This window comes from Hippocampus comes, unplaced genomic scaffold, assembly GCF_001891065.2.
Source record: "Hippocampus comes isolate QL1 unplaced genomic scaffold, H_comes_QL1_v1.1 scaffold126, whole genome shotgun sequence".
Lineage (NCBI taxonomy): Eukaryota > Metazoa > Chordata > Actinopteri > Syngnathiformes > Syngnathidae > Hippocampus > Hippocampus comes.
The window spans coordinates 604,177-622,728 of NW_017805409.1; the positions used below are offsets into that span (position 1 = coordinate 604,177).

An 18,552-nucleotide genomic window follows, 5' to 3' on the forward strand; every position below is an offset into this window, starting at 1 on the left:
GGTAGTTTATACAGGTTGGTGCTCCAAAAAGTTGACAGGTATGGGAATGACCTCCCGCTGATTGTGAAATAAGCCCCCTCGCTGTCCATCTTTAAAACTTGTCTTAAAACTAATCTTTATTCTTTGGCTTTTGACTAAGCATGAGACTTGCTTTTTAGTTTGACTGTTTTTGTGCTTTCTACGGTCTTCGTTATTAATTTGTTTTATTGTACAAGTTATTTTTGCTCCATGTAAAGCACTTTGTATACAGCGGTGGTTGTTTTAAAGTGCTCTATAAATACAGTTGAGTTTAATTGAATTATTTTCGAGAACATCCACCCATTAATCCATGCTCGGTCACGCGACAAAGGGGATGACTTCTACGCCCTCTTGTAGGCCGTTTGCGGTACTCCACGTACGTATTCAAAGCGTGACGTCCGCCGTGCTGACGTCTACCCGGAAGCGCCGGGAGCAGTTGTTTTGTTTTGGTGCAGAAGTTGGTTGACCACCTAGGAGGCTTTGACAATGCTACGGACCGACGCCGCACTCTATAAATGGGTCAAGAGCGCCCGGTGATGGAAGATGACGGTCATGCGTCTCACACATGTAAAACGCCGACGCTCATCGGTGCTTTGGAAGCGGAAGAGAAGGTGAAATCGTCACTGGGAACTAATCAAGTGGAGGCGACGCTTCGAAATTATTTGGACCGACGGATCAGCAGAGGGAAGTACTTGCCGGACGACGACGAAGAACGACGCGTAGAACAACAAGGAGTACTCGAAGAACAAGTCGAGGAAGAGGGGGATGCTGAGGACAACAACAACAATAACTGCAACGGAGGAGGGGGAGACCGCAGAGGAGAGGACACTCTCGACTTTCTGAGTGCCAGTTGGCTGGCTTCGGCGTCACCCTCTGACCACGCCGGTACAGACGCTCCGATGCAGGGCGGTGCCGAGGATGTCCACGGTGACAACGCCGCCGTTTGCGACGTCACAAGAGACTCGCGACGCGACCAGAGAAGACAACCGGGACACGCCGGAGTTCAAAATAAGCCTCTCCTTGCCGAATTAACCTCTTCGGACTTTGGGGGATTTGAAATATTTTCTCTTTTCGACACGAAACATGAAAAATGTGACACCGGTGTTACTAGTCGACGTTCGGACCCGACTTCGAGCGCGAAAGAACACATTTACTGTGACGTCTACTGCATCGCCAACGAGCGACACCATGACACTGTTACAAGCGAGGTGATTTCCGCGTCGGGCGAGGGGCTCGTTTTATACACCGCCGAAGACTTGGTAAACCCTCTGCACGAGTCTTCCCTCAGCCGTCGTTCATCGCAGCAGGGGGGCTCGGATGGCGCAGCCGAAGCGCAGCCGTGCCGGGTGTGCCTTGACAGGAAAACGATGGCACCCTTGCCATGCTGCCGGAAGCTGGTGTGTGACGAATGCCTGACACTGTACGTCACCTCCCAGGTGGGTAACAAGTGGGCTTGACTTAGATTTTTTTTAATACAAGAGTTCTTTGGCTGATTTTATTTATCTTGAGATAAGAGCAAAAATTTGAGATACAAGTGCACTTCAAACCTCCACTGCTAGATGCTGTCAATGCTCGCCTTTTAAGTCTTTACAGGTGATTCTTATAGAAGCCCAAAAGTGCTTGGAATCAAACACTTTTGTTGCATTTTGAACCTATTCCAAAATAGACCGAAGATATTTCAAGAAAAACAACATCCCTGAACAAATTCACAGGCTGAGAACTCTGAAGGGTGCATTTTCAGCCGAATGTCGGCACTTCCAGCGTAACTCCATCACACGTGGTTTCCAAATTCGAAGAAGACAATTCGCAGGCCTCCATTGACTGCATAACTCCTGGCGAATTTGGACCTCAGTGCGGTCAAGTTGCACTGGAAATGACGTCCTGCGTCTGAAAATGCGGCCTAAAGGAGGACTAAGCCCGTGAATTTGGAAACAGCCACAGTCTTCGTACATAAGTCTTTTTTTTTTTCTTGAAAGCAAGTCCAAAATTGATAAGAATGTTAACAGTCATAGTTTGACATCATCATTTGAATAAATCGATTAATACGTCAGTTATTTTTCGAATAATTGTTGAAGCATATTAGTAAAGCATTTTTTTTTTTTTTTTATTTCAAAGTGACTGCAGAAAACGCACACATTCTGAAATTGGCAAAATTGTTGATAATTGTCAACTGATAAATTGTAGGACCTCTTACAGCATTTTTGATACGCTTTATGCCGATTGTCACCGATCTGTGACACATCCCCCCCTGTGATCAACGCACATTTGCTCCAAACTTTCAACTCCGTGCACCTGGCAACACATGTGTTCGAAACATGTGGCGCACAGATGAACCAACCTGACCAGTTCGGTGGCGTTTTTTTTTTTTTTTTTTTTTTTTTTTTCCTTTTCTTGTTATGCCCAAAATACCATGGCATCACATCAGTGCGTCTGACCTGTAATAGACTTCCACTCCTGAATACGCCCCACTTTACGGTTATGTAAAAAAAAAAAAAAAAAAATTAACCCACTTATGTGTGCCTCGTTGAATCAGCACCAGAGCTCCATGTGAGAAAATGCAGCATTTTAAGAGGCTGTAATACTTCACGGCTTTCATAATCTGTTGGGGCACAGTTATTACAAAACAGCTCCCATTTCCCAGATTGATGAGATGTTGTGGTTCTTTGCATATGTATTCCCGCATGCTTCAAGTCACTTTGAACTGGGGATCTCGCGCGTCCGTGCGATTGTGTGCATTTCGTAGATGGAGGTTTGCTACACTGACAGACATTTGCTTCTGGACTTCTTAAGCCGCCTCCTCCAGCCTTCCATTTATGTAACACTTAATAGCATCGTGAATTATGAACCATTTCCCGTCAGGACTACTCCCCATGCCTAATTGCATCAAATCCAGAAACGCACTAAATGATTGTGGCTTTCGTTATCCAGGTCCAAGTGGGCAAGGTGCACATCCGCTGTCCCATCTCGGAGTGCAACGGGATGCTGGAGAACACGATGGTGGTCTCGCACCTGGCCGGCGAGGACGTGCTCAGGTACCGTTACTTCCTGGAGCTGAGTCAGCTGGACTCCAGCACCAAGCCCTGCCCCCGCTGCAGACACTTCACTTCCCTCGGCCGCTCCAGCCCCGCGCGCGTGGAGAACAAGTACAAGGTGAACGGCGTATTGGAGAACCGCCATTTTGGGTCGGGACCGTGCAGGTCCTACTCATTTTGATGTTATAGCCAGCTTACAAAATGGAGTAAGAGTACAGTTTGTCCTTCAAATTCTAGACATAATGCCTCATGATGTCGAAAAAATCCCTTAACAATAAAACGATTCACAAAAAACAATCTCAGAGCTCAATTGTGAGTATGAAACAAGTCATGAATCAGGAAAGGTTTCCCAAAACAGGTTTCTTCATTTGAATTTTTTTCGATAGATTTTGGATTGCAACCATAAAACGTATCACTTGTAAACACATATCTAGCGGTGAAAGTCTGAAGCGCACTTGTATTTCACATTTTTTTTGCTCTTATCTCAAGATAAAATAAAATCAGCCAAATAACAGCTTATATTAAAAAAAAAATAATAAAGTAAATCAAGGCATTCATATCTCAGGGCACCACTGCAGTTGTGTGCACATTTTATTTTAAGAAAACCTTTTTGTCTCACAATGGAGAAATTCCCAATTGACAGCAGCAAAATGATGAAAGGGAGAAGTAGAAGAACAAAAAGTGTGTGTGTGTGTGTATATATATATATATATATATATATATTATAAAATATAAGTAAGCATATTAAAATGTTATTTTAATTGGGAATTTTAAGGGAGTTTTTTTTTTAATCAGTTTTGTATTCTCAGCTAACATACAATACAGGAGTTGTCAAAAAAGGTGGATGATTAAGAATGGGAAGTTTTTTTTTTTTTTTTTTAATGTTATAAAAGAACAAAAAAAAGTTCATTACAGCTTTATCAGGAAGAAAATGTGAGGGAATAGTGGTGACAAATGGTTACGCAAATATTTTTGTATCATTACATTTGCAAAAAAAAAAAATCTGTTTTTACATTGCAAGGGGCATAAAATAAAAATATTCATCTTTTGGAATGACATACAGTACACACGATGATGCAACTCGATACGATTGTGCTAACCGGCATGGAAAACGGGAGTTGAGAACTAGCGGCGTTGTGACGCAGGTGCAGTGCGGCAGCTGCCAGTTTGTGTGGTGCTTCAAGTGCCACGCGCCCTGGCACCAGGGCATCAAGTGCCGCGACTACCGCAAGGGCGACAAGCAGCTGAGGAGTTGGGCCTGTGTCATCGAGCGCGGACAACGCAACGCTCAAAAGTGCCCCAAGTGCAAGGTACTCACCCCGCTCCGCTTTTCGAAAACCGCTCAAGAATTCCGCCATACGCAAAATCTGAACATATAAACTGACACGTACAACAAAAGAGAATTCAGCATTCTGTATCTTTCATGGGCAACGCGTTCACTCAAACCACATGAATCCATTCAACGGCTCTGCTAGCTCAATGCGAAGATATCACGCGAAACACCATAGACAGGCTAAGGGAAATTAGCATAGATGTTATGTAATCATAAAGCATCGGGGGACTCATAAAAACAGGTACACGGTGATATGAAAAGTATACACACCCGTGTTGAAAGGCCAGATTTTGTGATTAAAAAAAAAAGACCAAGATAAAGAATATCAAAATGTTTTCTATCATGAATGTGACCTCTGACCTGTATAAGTCAATTGGGGGGGGGAGGGGGATATTTGTAAGGGGAAGTAAAATTAAGCAACTAAGCTAAATGAGATTGTTTGCAATTACAGTAACTCGGCACATAACTGGCACCATTTAAATTAACCTCAAATAAAGTTCAGCTGTTCTAGGTATATAAATCATTGTTACGTTATTTTAGTTAACTTTGAGTATTTAAAAAAAATAGAATTAACTTAGTTTGACTATATTTTTTGTGCTTTACTGGGCTTTATTTTATTGCACTTTATTTTGTACTTGGTTTGAGGGTTTTTTTTTTCACAGCACCATATTTTTACTTTTTTCGCAATTTTTTCATATTGCATATTAGTTATTGCTCTTTGTTGTCAAATATGTACCCAAAAAGTTTTGAAAATGATTATTTTTTTAAAAAAAATAATGTTATGAATGCCTAAAAGCAGAAACTAGCCGACGCTGGCCCAGAGTGAACTTAAGCCGCTCTCTGTTTGACTGCAAAGTCCAGTAAGCTGATGTCAGCCTGCACTTAGCTGGGCTTAGTGCCCATTTACTACCAAAGTAGCACGGAGGCCATTAACAGTGCACTTGTGCATACTGGATGTGTTGGACTTTGGTGATTGACAGCTGTCCGTCTTTGTGTTTGTGTGTGTGTGTGTGTGTGTGTAGATCCACATCAAGCGCACGGAAGGATGCGATCACATGGTCTGCACGCAGTGCAACACCAACTTTTGTTACCGCTGTGGCGATCGATACCGTCAACTCAGGTAACATTTCTTTTCAAAGACGAACATCATTCAGTTCAAAACGTTCATTGGTTCCGAAGAAAAATACAATGATGAATCACATTTATTTTCAAATGGTTCGATCGATGAGAAATCATTGCAAATTAACTCAGATTAACCTCATCTGTGCACACGCACGAATGAGGTATATTTGAAAACTGTCGAAAAAGAATTGTAAGAATTAAACTCAGTAATAATGTCATTTATTCATAAGTCAATATTTTATTATTAGCTATTCAAGCTATTTTAAAGCGACAAATTCAAGCTGTGGTAACATAAAAAAACATTTACATAAAATGTAATTCAATTTAAACATTAAAAAAAATAATTCGATGAAGTACTGCAAGGATGTGATGTTTTATTGAATTGATAATTTAATGCGATATTTGGAATTTACTCATTAAAACTCAGGTAACCAAAAAAAAAAAAAAAAAGAATTTCTCTTTTGTTTTTACTTCACCAGGTTATTTAAATCCTATCATTTAAAAAAAATCGTTTTTGTTTTTACTTAACCAAGTTATTTAAATACTATCATAATTTTTTTTTTTAATTACCAAATCTGAATTTCTGTTTTTTTGTTGTTTTTACTTAACCAAGCTATTATTTAAACCCTATCATTTTAAAAAAATATTTAAATCCTATTTAAAAAGAAAAAAAAAACATTTTGTGGGAGTGAGGGTCATATTTCTCACATCAATTTCATCCCTTCAACCCCTTGCTTTTGAGGTCAGGTATTTCGGGGATCACACGTCGAACCTCAGCGTGTTTGGCTGCAAGTATCGCTATCTGCCAGAGAAGCCGCATCTAAGACGCTGTATCAGAGGTTCCATCTGCGGTGAGTTTTTTTTTTTTTTGCACCCCCCATGCGTATTGATATTTTTTCCGAGCCGGTGGAATCTCATTGTCAAACGGTTGCGGGGAGGTTGTACCATTTCCCATTTGTTGGTCAGGAAACAATTGGGATGACGGAAAACGTCAAAGTCGGCTCTACGCGGTCGGGGCTGGTGACGATGTCGTGAGTTGTAAATGTGCTGTGGTGGTTTGTTGTGTTGTGTGTCAGGCGTGAAGTTGCTGTTGGCGCCACTGGTCCTGTTACTGGTGCTGGTCTTGGGAGGCGTGGCGCTCGTCATAGGTAACGGCCTGCTATTTGAGCCACATTGGAAAATGCATTCTCAGAAGATTTTAGTTTGGAAAATAGGATTGTATTTATTTTATTTATTTTTTTATCTTGAAAAGTGTCCACTTTTATTTTCAAAATATTGCAATTTTTAAATCTTGACAATACTGTTTTTTTTTAATCATTATTTGTATTCGGAATTAAATTTTGGCAACATGGCTCATCTTAAACATTTAAAAAAAAAATCTACCAAATATGGCTAATTTCTCCTAAATATTGGAAACTAATCTGAATTGTAGTAGTAAGTTGTTTTTTTTTTCCCATAAAATGTAATTTTTGTCAAACTTTTTTTCTCAAAAATATACACAACTTTATTTTTGGACTATGAGAACTTTAATCCAATTTTTTTTTTTCATGACAACTTTTTATTGTTGTAAATGCAACTTAATTCTTGTAAATATTCACAGTAACCTAAAAAAATCTCGCTTTTTGTACGATCACAGCTATAATCTCGGAATGTTAACTTTTTTCTGTCAAGGAGACTTCATTCTTGTAAATAAGACACCAATCCTCAAAATACACGACTAATACAGTGTGATTTTTATTTATTTTTTTAAGTTTATCTTTGCTACATTACACACACTGTGTGCTTAATGTTTTCGCCTTGTGCATTTCCCTTTTCAAAATGAAACTATGACTGTCGCGCGCGCGCGCGCGCTAACGACATCTGTGTGCAGGTGTGATCGCCTACCCCGTCTACTACGTGTGCAAAAAGAGGACGAAACGGCGCACTCTGGGCTCCTGGCGCTCTTGACGTTGGCGTGCAAGAACAAGCAGCGAGACGGAACTCAGGGTCTCCGGAAGACGCGGAGCATCTACATCCACGGTCATCCTTTTTTGCTGGGGAAGTTTTTGCACGCAAGGCTTAAAAGCGCACCCGACATGACATGAGTGAGGAGGCGGGGTCAGGTTGATGGTTGATTGCCCGCCATCCAGCACACAGGTACGACTACAGACATTGGAGAAAAGATGGTAATTTCGCATTTGGGGCACACGGGCACAAAAAAAGTGGATATGTGTTCATGCAACAGCCTTGGAAATCAGAATTGTCTTTTCTTTTTCTTAATGGGAAAGACTTTTGTTCTATAATTGCTCCCATGCGTAGCTTTCATAACACTGGTCAAGATTTTTTTTTTTTTTGAATCATGGATGCAAGAAAATTTTGTGCCGATTCCGAATCCACCCTCATTTTTCCTTGAGCACTCAGTTTTCGCAAAGCGCTTTGGGCACCATTATCATGTACATTCAGCATTATTCAGTACACACCATCATAATAAATATAGGAAAGTAGAATTATTGGTCATATTTATGGATGGAGGACACAACGGATTAATTGCATTCTCTCGTCTCATGGCACTATTTGGCTCCCATTTTATGGATCAACACAAAAGTGAATGTACATGTGACAAAGAGTAGAGAACACCCACAACATTTAAAAAGACCCTTACTTGAAAGTGAAAGAAAGTCGGCCATTTTGGTTTGAAACGGACGTTTTTGGACACGTGTTAGGCCGACTCCCCAAGTTGGAGTTTGGAGTTCAGCCGGCCTTCCTGCCTCGTGTGCGCCCACACGCCAGGATGTGCCTCATCATCATCACACACACACACACACACACACACACACACACACACACACACACACACACACGCACACACACACACACACACACACAAAAAAAACGAAACTGCCAAGTCGGCAGGCTGCTTGTATTGTGCCAAAACAAACACGCCAAACGCGCCGGGATTGGAAACCTTGCGGGATCAAGTCTGTCGGACGCCGTGTGGTTGGAAGGCTTTGGACGGTCACGTGGGACTTTTTGCCACATTTTGCACCCGTTTGCCAAAACGGCAGCGATGACGTTAATCCTCGTCGAGACACATTACTGCCACAGTAACTATTGTGTGTCCACTGGGTTATATTTAGAAATACAGGCGTGTGAGCTGAGAAGTCAAGTCATGCCAACAGGAACTACATGCATAACATACATTATCTGTAATTAAGCTTGACACAAAGGACTGCATTAGAAGGCCGCAATAGGTTGTGAGAAAAAGTTAGCAATGCTACAGAAAAAAAAAAAAGTCAAAATGTCCCCCCCCTAAAAATTGGGATGTTGCGCAACATACTGAGTTGCAATGTAAGAGCAAAAAGGTGTCGGGAGGAAAGAAAATCGGAAGCAAAATCAAGTTTGGTTGCAGGAAACAAATTGGAATATTACGGGAAACAAGACGTAATGTTGCTTGAAATGCGTCATAGTGGTGAGAAAATTTGTAAACTCATAAAAAAAAATAAAGTCCGAATGTTACAAGAAAAAAAAATTGTATTAGTGCAAGGAAAAAATTGTTTAAGGAAAGAATCTAAGGGGGAAGTGTTTCGGTAAAAAAAAAAAAAAAAAAAAACACGAAATAATCTGTAATGTTACTTGAAAAGCATCAGAATGTCAGGAAAAATGAAGTATGACAATCAAAATATTGTCACGTTTTCAATAAAAATTGAACACTGAAAAACATTGAGATTCTAAGACAAAAAAAAAGTCCAAATATTACAAGAAAAGTCTTCATGTTACGAGAAAATAACATTGTGATGTTACAAAGGTGGAAAAAAATGGTAAACCTACAAAAAAGGTCAAAATATTTGACAAAAAACGTGAAGGCCATAGCTTTAACATTTTTTGTCCAAGATTTTTTTGGGGGCAAGGGGGGCGGATGGAGAAAGTTATTCAATGAAAAAGTTGCAAAGCTCCATTTAAAATAAATAGTCTTAGTTTCAATCGGAAAATGTTCAGAAACAAAATGTGGTTTGACATTCCGATAAAAATTCCAAACAATGACAATTTCCTTTGTGGAGTTCTTTCGAACATGCCAACTTTATTCTGGTTGAAATCACAATTTCGGATGCTGGTCGTATTTGTAACTTTGTTTTTTCTCTTTTTTTTTATGTTGTGGTTGAAATGGTGCCTATTGTCACATATGCAAATGGCCGTTTGTATGGATGCCGTGATAAAAAAATTGAATACAGAATTTTCCATAGATGGATTTAAAGTGACCCAATCCAGGTTCTGTGCTGCATCCCCAAATACGACACCCTTGTACTTTTGCACATATTCAACAAGTTAAAGGCCTGCTTATTTACAACTCAATGACTGTACGTAGAATACGATGGACAAATATGAATATTAACGTTGCACTACAGCAGACATCTTGAAGTCGATTTTGCGGGCATGTGACCAACAATGGTAGCTTTCAATGAAAATGTGGAAGAAGGTGAATAAAGTCAAGTCACCCTGGTGGGACATTTGCTGGACTGTTTGTTCCGAATGCAATTGCAGTTTGTGGTCAACAGAGGGCAGCAGCGCACCGTGGCAGGTGCTAGCCAACGCACTGATCCTCCCGAGTTATGACAATGGTCGGCGGGCGCCCCCTGTCGGCGGGGATTGGGACGAACCGGCCCGCCAAAAGCAAAATTCCGTCCATTTGGAATGCTAATGCCCTAATACTACTTTAAATCTGTAATTTGAGACCCAAACCGAGTTTTAACCTTAAGGTGGCCAATAGTTGCTGTATATCATTGAAATCAAATGCAATAGATAGTTGGCAAGATGTCTTAAATCTCGGAATGGTCCGAGAGAGGAAACGAAGCCTGGGAAATTGTGTTTGGGGGTGGCACCTTATACTGTTTTGCAGAAAAATGGGTGACATGTCAACAGTGAAAAATAAATAGCTATTTGGTGTGAATAATTAACTTCTCAATCTCCTTGTATAACAATAGTACCTTATTCAAATCCAGAAACATAAATGTAAGAAATAAGCAAGTGTCCTAACTAAGTTAGAGTCCTTAGTCCCTTGTAGTAGGGAGTGTGTGTCAGGGACGGCTACAAGAGCCTCCTACCAGTGGCCAGCCCGGATAGAGCACGTGGTGGAGTTCCTTGGAGTAATTTCCAGTGGCTTGGTTTAAGTTGATCTGAGTTGAATCTTCTAGGGCTCCGTCCAAGCCTTTCCTTAGCTCTCTATCATCAAATGGAGCCTGGCCTATATATAAAAAAAAAAAAAAAAAAATTTAATAAATTAACATCTAATCAATCTGTGTGTACATGGATCAATTCAACACATAATGCATAAATGACACGTTCTAACAGTGAACAAACAACACAATTGGAAAATAAAAGTACAGCCTTTGCTGCTCTTTCAGGTGGCATTGGTCTTCTAGACCAGGGGTCCCCAACCGCCGGTCCGCGGACCGGTACCGGTCCGCAGGGCATTTGGTACCGGGCCGCACAGAAAGAACTTGCCTTAATTCCGTTTTATTTCGGAATACGAAAGATGTTTTATTTTGAAAAATTACCGGATTCTCCGTTACATCCGTCTGTGTCACGCTTGACACACGTCAAGCCACGCTTTCCCCCGTCACGTGACCGATTCCGCTTAAAAACAAAACACCAGAGCTCGCAAAATGAGTAAAAAAACTGCTGGAGATCAAATGACAGCGGCCTTAAAAGTACGTTCGAGACAACTGGATAAAAGTTATGGCTGAATATTCTGAGATCGCCACAGTAGCACTGTTGCTATTTCCGACATCCTACCTGTGTGAGGCGGGGCTTTTCTGCAGCAACGGCGACTAAAACAAAATTACGAAGTAGACTTGACGCAAAACACACACTTGAGGTGTCATTGTCTCCTATTACTCCGAGATGGGACCGTCTGGTTGCAGAAAATCAAGCTCGGGGCTGTGGTGAGTCGTCATTTTCATGCACTTTGAATTTGCATTGCATCGTATTTTGAAGGCATTAAACATGACCATAGCGATCAGAGTGTTGCGGCCAGATTAGACGCTCCTTGTGTTTATTATTATATTTCGAAAACACCACAGTTTTCATGCAGCTCATACCATATTAGTTTGTTGTATTATTTCCGCCACACCTTAATTGCCGGTCCCTGAAAATATTGTCTGACATAAACAGGTCCGTGGGGCAAAAAAGGTTGGGGACCCCTGTTCTAGACCACAGGTGTCAAACCAGATCTGGCCTGACACAAAGTGGCCGGCAAAAGCAAATCATGAATGTCAACAAACAAAAAACATGACAAATTTTCTTAGCCTTCAAAAAGCATTTTTTGTTCCCGGGTCCCCTTTCAAAATATAATGAATAATCGCTCAACACTTTTCATGAGCTACTGATTTTGAATTTAGTTATCCATCAATTTGTTGAGTTTTTGAAAGATGAGGTGAACTTAGGTTTATATGCTTTGACAGTTACACCGACCCTGCGAGGGAAACCATAATTACAATGTGGCCCACAATAAAAATTAGACGGATTCTTAACATTTTTATTTTCTTGCCATGTCCCTAAATTAAGATTGATGTCATGAAAGCGAATGCAACCGGACCGATATAAAACCATAGGAGCGGCGAATGCACTGACGTCTTGCGACACACCAACTTTCCTTTTCTAATCAACACGAAGGTCAGTCGACTATACAGAGAGAACAGGTAGGTTTTCAAATAACGAGATTGTAGCAGACAGATTTAGGACGAAAAAGCGTGTAAAAACCCACCTCGGGCGGCAAACTTTCGTACCCTGGAGGGCTCCGCTATCCTGCATGTTTTCCATCTCTCCCTGTGGCAACACACCTTGTACAAATGAACCGAATCAATACCAGGTTTCTGCAGCGCTCTCTGATGATTTGAATCAGGTGCGTTGCAACAGGGAGAGATGGAAAACACGCAGGATGGCGGCGCTCCAGGATCAGAGCTTGACACCTATGCTAACTCAAGTGTAAATTAAGTTTAGTGGTAACCCCGGGTTCGTTATTTCTTTTTTTTATGGATTGCTCTACTTTACGAAACGGCAAAAGGAGAGATGGATTCCGTTTGAACGCAGCTTTATTGAAAGGACGTCTGCACCGCATCACGATCGAAAAAAAACACTCTTCTCGGCAACTAAATCACTTCCTGCTTTTGCTAACTTCAACAGCCAATCAGAAGCCTTCAACATAAAAACACGTCGAAGCAATTATTACACAGAATGTAATTTAAGTCATCTTAACATGAAATGTCTTCACCCCAAGGCAAAAAAAAAAAAAAAAATCACTGCCATTTAAATCACGTTGATAATTTATTCGCCCAAAACAAGTACAAACAAGCATGTCAAGTGAAAGATTGTGCACCAGCTTGATTCCACCCAGCAATAAAATATGAAGAAAAAGTCGTTCGTAGTGAACAGCATGGAGTCGCCCATCTCTGGTTGATTGCTGTGTTTTGGTCCAAAGTTTTCACACTCATCCAGTAGCGAAAAACACGACGGCGTCAAAATCATGTCCATTTCCCCAAACTGAATCCTATAAACACTTGTATCTGAAATTATATTTCGGCACTGGAATGAATGCAAATGCGAATCATCCCTTCCTGCCTCACTAAAACAAGCAAAAACAACAACAATAATAATAAAAATAATAAAGCTGCAACGTGTTTTTAAGACGAAAAATATCACTTCTTCATATAAAAACAAAGTCAGGACATCTGTCAACTGTGCTTGCCATAGTGCTGCTTTTTTTTCTGATGTGCGCACCGTGGCCACGCGGGGGCAGTATAATACAAACAAACTAAAAAGAAAAAAAATCGACGGCTTGGATCTCGAAACATACGTTTGTCGGATATCTCAAGGCACCACTGTATTGATTGTACAATGCTAGACATACACATGAACATAGGACACGTTTCATAGAATGAGAAAACAGAATTTAGCAGACCATAAAAATTAAACATAATGCAGTATGACATTTACTCTGAGAATTACAGTAGAATTTTAAAGAAAAAAAATAGTTTGCAAAATTTGGCCGGTCATTTAACTGTATGATCATTTGTCGTGAAAAGCGGAGTTTGCTACTTAAAAAAAAAAAAAAAACGAGGTGGGCAGGCCATAGGCAGCCGTTATTCATCAATTAATTTGTAATCATTCATTCATTTCCTAATAATGACCATTTATTTATTTACAGTTACAGTATTGGCACTGCTGCGAAACGCTTAAGTCTATAACTTGTACTTGTCTATAGCTGCCACAAGATGGCAGCAAAGCATTACTGCTTTTATTAGGCAGGGTTTTGGGGTGTCTAAAATTCCTCCCTGCAATTTAAGTTTTGCAGATGATTTTTTTTTTTTTTTGCGGCTGATTCAGAATCTGCCCTCGTTTTTTTTCCCAGCACACCAGGTTTTCCTAATAATAACAATGACTTTCCAACAATAATATCATGTTTTTTGTAATATATTGAGTCAAATTTATGACAAAAGGGTTGAAGTGTCATAGCTATAAATTACAATACCGATAAAATCCGCATTGCATTAGGTTTTATAGGTCCTGATGTGCGCACCGTGGCCACGTGGGGGCAGTATAATACAAACAAACTAAACAACAAAACAAGAAAAAAAATCGACGGCTTGGATCTCGAAACATACGTTTGTTGGATATCTAAAGGCACCAATGTATTGATTGTACAATGCTAGACATACACATAAACATAGGACACGTTTCATAGAATGAGAACACAGAATTGAGCAGAACATAAAAATTAAACATAATGCAGTATGACATTTACTCTGAGAATTACAGTCGAATTTTAAAGAAAAAAAATACAGTTAGCAATATTTGGCCGGTCATTTAACTGTATGACCATTTGTCGTGAAAAGCGGCGTTTGCTGCTTAAAAAAGAAACAAAAAAACGAGGTGGGCAGGCCATAGTCAGCCGTTACTCATCAATTCATTTGTAATCATTCATTCATTTCCTAATAATAACCATTTATTTATTTACAGTTATTGGCACTGCTGCGAAGCGCTTAAGTCTATAGCTTGTACTTGTCTATAGCTGCCACAAGATGGCAGCAAAGCACTACTTTTTTTTCCTAGGCAGGGTTTTGGGTTGTCAAATTCCTCCCTGCAATTTAAATTTTGCAGATGATTGTTTTTTTGCGGCTGATTCAGAATCTGCCCTCGTTTTTTTCCCAGCACACCAGGTTTTCATAATAATAACAATGACTTTCCAACAATAATATAATGTTTTTTAGTAATATATTGAGTCAAATTTATGAAAAAAGGGTTAGGTTGAAGCATCATAGCTATAAATTACAATGCCGATAAAATCCGCATTGCATTAGGTTTTATAGGTCAAAATGAAAAACAAACAAAAAGTGAAAATATCGATCAAAAGCGATGTGCCTGAAAAAGAAAGTAAAGCCTTTTTTTTTTTTTAATCCGTGTCAAAAATACTTTTCAGGACACACATGTCTGATTCGAATTTTCTGTTTTTCTCACTTCTTTTTCTCCGTTCTTTTTGCTCACGCGTGCTGGTTCATCTCCAGCCCGCCGAATTTTAAAGAAAAAAAATACAGTTAGCAATATTTGGCCGGTCATTTAACTGTATGACCATTTGTCGTGAAAAGCGGCGTTTGCTGCTTAAAAAAGAAACAAAAAAACGAGGTGGGCAGGCCATAGTCAGCCGTTACTCATCAATTCATTTGTAATCATTCATTCATTTCCTAATAATAACCATTTATTTATTTACAGTTATTGGCACTGCTGCGAAGCGCTTAAGTCTATAGCTTGTACTTGTCTATAGCTGCCACAAGATGGCAGCAAAGCACTACTTTTTTTTCCTAGGCAGGGTTTTGGGTTGTCAAATTCCTCCCTGCAATTTAAATTTTGCAGATGATTGTTTTTTTGCGGCTGATTCAGAATCTGCCCTCGTTTTTTTCCCAGCACACCAGGTTTTCATAATAATAACAATGACTTTCCAACAATAATATAATGTTTTTTAGTAATATATTGAGTCAAATTTATGAAAAAAGGGTTAGGTTGAAGCATCATAGCTATAAATTACAATGCCGATAAAATCCGCATTGCATTAGGTTTTATAGGTCATAATTAAAAACAAACAAAAAGTGAAAATATCGATCAAAAGCAATGTGCCTGAAAAAGAAAGTAAAGCCTTTTGTTTTTTTTTTTAATCCGTGTCAAAAATACTTTTCAGGACACACATCTCTGATTCGAATTTTCTGTTTTTCTTGTTTTTGCTCACGCGTGCTGGTTCATCTCCAGCCCGCATGCCGCATCCTTCTTCTTGTCGCTTTGTCCCAGAGCCTCGGCCTCCTTCAAGGTGGACGTTAGGGGCTTGCCCAGCGTCTCAGGCAGCATCAACGTCAGGATGCCGATGATGAAAGCCAGGATACCCACGATGAGCTGACAACACATTTGGAAAAGACCACAAGGGCGTTTTAAAAAGAAAAACCCAAAATATGACAATCAAGCGTTACATTTATGAGGTCCTCGTGACAAGAATAGAGTTAAAATCTGAAATGAACCAAACAAACGGGTTGGTGATCAAGTCATAATATTCCAACAAAAATGGTACGAGAATCAAATCAGAAATATTGCTGGAGTATAAAAATCACGCTAAATGCCCAATATTGTGAGCAGAAACCTGAGGCAGGTAGATCCAGACGTCGGCCAGGTACACGCAAAACGGTGCCACCACACTACCTACGCGACACATCATGCTGCCGCTACCCACTGCCAGAGACCTACAACCCAAGAAGAAAAAAAAATTAGTTCGCAAAGGTGGGGAAATACTCTGTACTTAGACGTGCAGATACTTGTCTTAAAAAGAAAAAAAAAAGACTACAGTAAAAGTCAGGATTCAACTCCTGCACTACAGTAAAAGTAAAGGTAGAGGATAGAACGCAGTCTTGATGTGACCGTAGCGTTTACCTGATGATAGTGGGGTAAAGCTCACAAGTGTACAGATAGATGAGACCGAAGGCGATGGCGATGGCGAACTTTCCGATCATGCTGAGAGCGATGGCCAGGGCCTCGATGTCCTGCAAAAGGAGCACACAAACAAATGATGCCTTGAAACATGCACCCAAGCTTTCCTTTCATTTTTATCCCCTGAAGTCACTGAAGAAAGAAAACAGGGATTGATTTTTTGAGAAAATCTTTTAGTTCAACTTTTTTTATTTTCAAATAATTTTTTTAGTTTGGAATGTGTACCCTAAATTCAATGAACTTTGCACTACTCCTTCTAGTGTGCACATCTTGGCCACCTGGGGGCAGTATAATATAAACACACAAATCGTTCATGAGCATGAACTCTCCTCTGTAAGTCGTAGTAATGCTAGTCGTTCTTTGCAGAGGATAAAGAATGCACGCCTGTGAGCATTGTTATATTATCTGTCTACATGTGTTGCTTTGAGCAATAGCACGCCATTATGTGCTAGCATCGAGCTAGCAGACTTTAAAGCAAAGCTATGTGTTTTTTTTTAAATACACATGTAATTCTCTTGATTTCATATTAAACCCCAAAAAAAAAAATAATTCAAAAGACTGCTTATGATCTGGAAAAACACACGTCGGCTGACTAGTATCTCAAAGCACCGCTGTACTGTCATTTAATGTCTTTGAATGGAAGCCGGAGAGGCTGCAAGTAGGTCAAGGGGCACCTCAGAAACGGACAGTGACACCTGGGCCCCGGGGGACGTCCGCTAAAAATACATTCAAGGGAGGGTTGATCCTCATGCTGAGATGATTTATTTTTAAACCCGCATCTTTTATTTCTTTCTGTTGAACGCCACACAGCCAGGAAGGCGCATTGTATTGCGTTACCAGCGACACGACTGGTAAGTCGGGCTGTTGCCATGGAAACTCAGCCATTAGTGGGTTGGCTTTTGACGTGTGTGGCTCTGTTTTCCAAGGTTAACTTCTGTTTGCCATCTCAGCCACGACCTGACTGTATCAAATAACACACACACACACTTGGTACATACAGCAGGGACCAGTATGATAAGCATGCACGCAACCCCCGCCAGCAGCAAGGCCGGGGCACATGTCTTCTTGCGTCCAATGCGGTCCATGGCAAAGCAGCCCACCAGATAGGAGGGAAGCTCCACGGCACCTGTCGGCAGCCAATCACAGCAACAGCCCTGAGTCAGCACTTCCTGAGTCAGCACAGAGACACACACCGCGGCGCACACTACCCGGAAAGCCACGAATAACTGGATGCCATTTAAAACACTTAATTGTGTGTGTGTGCTTGTGTGTGTGTGTGTGTGTGTTTTCAGATGGTCAGTGACTGAAAGGCGAATGGAAAGCTCAATTCATGTGACCCATTGCAATTGAATCAGTTATCTTTGGTAACGTAGCTGGCAAAGTACGAAATTGTAATCGGAGATAAAAATATAATTTCGGCTACATTTTATTATTTATGTCAAAATAATTACTTTATCTTAACTTGATTTTATGTTTATGATTCCACATGTTCGATGTCAGATTTACATAATATTAACTGAAATTTTTTTTCAATTGTATTTTCATATGTTGGGATATTCCACGGTGTTTTTAACGAACATTAATATCAATCATTATTTTGACAGGAAAAAGAGGGTTTTAAAAATATGTTTTTATGTTGTTACGTACACCCATCCATCGTCATACATTTAATGTATAAGTTAATACATAATAAGAATGTCAAAAAAATACTTTTAAACAAAATATAATTATTTTTACATAAATGTTAAATGATACAAATTATTTAATTCAGATATGTTGGTTTATTCTAAAACATCATGATGTCATTTTTAGTTAATTTATTATTATTATTTTTTTTTATTTGTCAGAAAATTATGAATCCATTCATTTTCATTATGTTCCGATGGACGCCCCCAAAAAAGCGTATACACCAAGTGTACATTTTCATGATTTTTTTTTAACCTCTTAATAATTTGGCAAAAATTCATTCAAAAATTTTTTTTTTTTTTCCTCCAAGCTAAAAGGCTCTTCTAACCCGCCAATATGTGGAAAAAGTGAAGTGCTCCGACT

At 39.9% G+C, this 18,552-nt stretch overlaps 2 protein-coding genes across 6 annotated transcripts in view; one reads left to right on the forward strand and one right to left on the reverse strand.

Moving 5' to 3' along the window:
* Positions 1–18,552, reverse strand: part of slc22a16 (solute carrier family 22 member 16) — a 35,620-nt gene that overhangs the window by 9,767 nt on the left and 7,301 nt on the right. For 2 of the 4 annotated variants that reach the window (XM_019873742.1, XM_019873743.1), the window contains exons 5-9: positions 17,502–17,629; positions 16,447–16,556; positions 16,160–16,259; positions 15,758–15,918; positions 9,729–10,723 (exon numbers count right to left, since the gene is read on the reverse strand). In XM_019873742.1, coding sequence (XP_019729301.1) covers positions 10,708–10,723; positions 15,758–15,918; positions 16,160–16,259; positions 16,447–16,556; positions 17,502–17,629 — 515 coding nt within the window. In that variant the 3' untranslated portion in view covers positions 9,729–10,707. Of the gene's footprint in view, positions 1–9,728; positions 10,724–15,746; positions 15,919–16,159; positions 16,260–16,446; positions 16,557–17,501; positions 17,630–18,552 lie in introns of those variants that run through there. The other 2 variants (XR_002168665.1, XM_019873744.1) reach the window with 2 other exon arrangements.
* On the forward strand, positions 364–8,291 carry LOC109518103 (uncharacterized). Of its 2 annotated transcripts, none has more exons than XR_002168666.1 (7): positions 364–1,454; positions 2,947–3,168; positions 4,196–4,360; positions 5,406–5,503; positions 6,248–6,356; positions 6,582–6,653; positions 7,376–7,418. XR_002168666.1 is itself a non-coding variant. In XM_019873746.1 (7 exons), exons 1-7 carry the CDS (start codon positions 534–536, stop codon positions 7,450–7,452), a joined length of 1,659 nt encoding a protein of 552 aa, XP_019729305.1. In that variant the 5' UTR covers positions 371–533; the 3' UTR covers positions 7,453–8,291. The 2 variants fall into 2 exon arrangements, 1 of the variants encoding a protein (XP_019729305.1); XM_019873746.1 differs by having other exon boundaries at positions 371–1,454; positions 6,253–6,356; positions 7,376–8,291.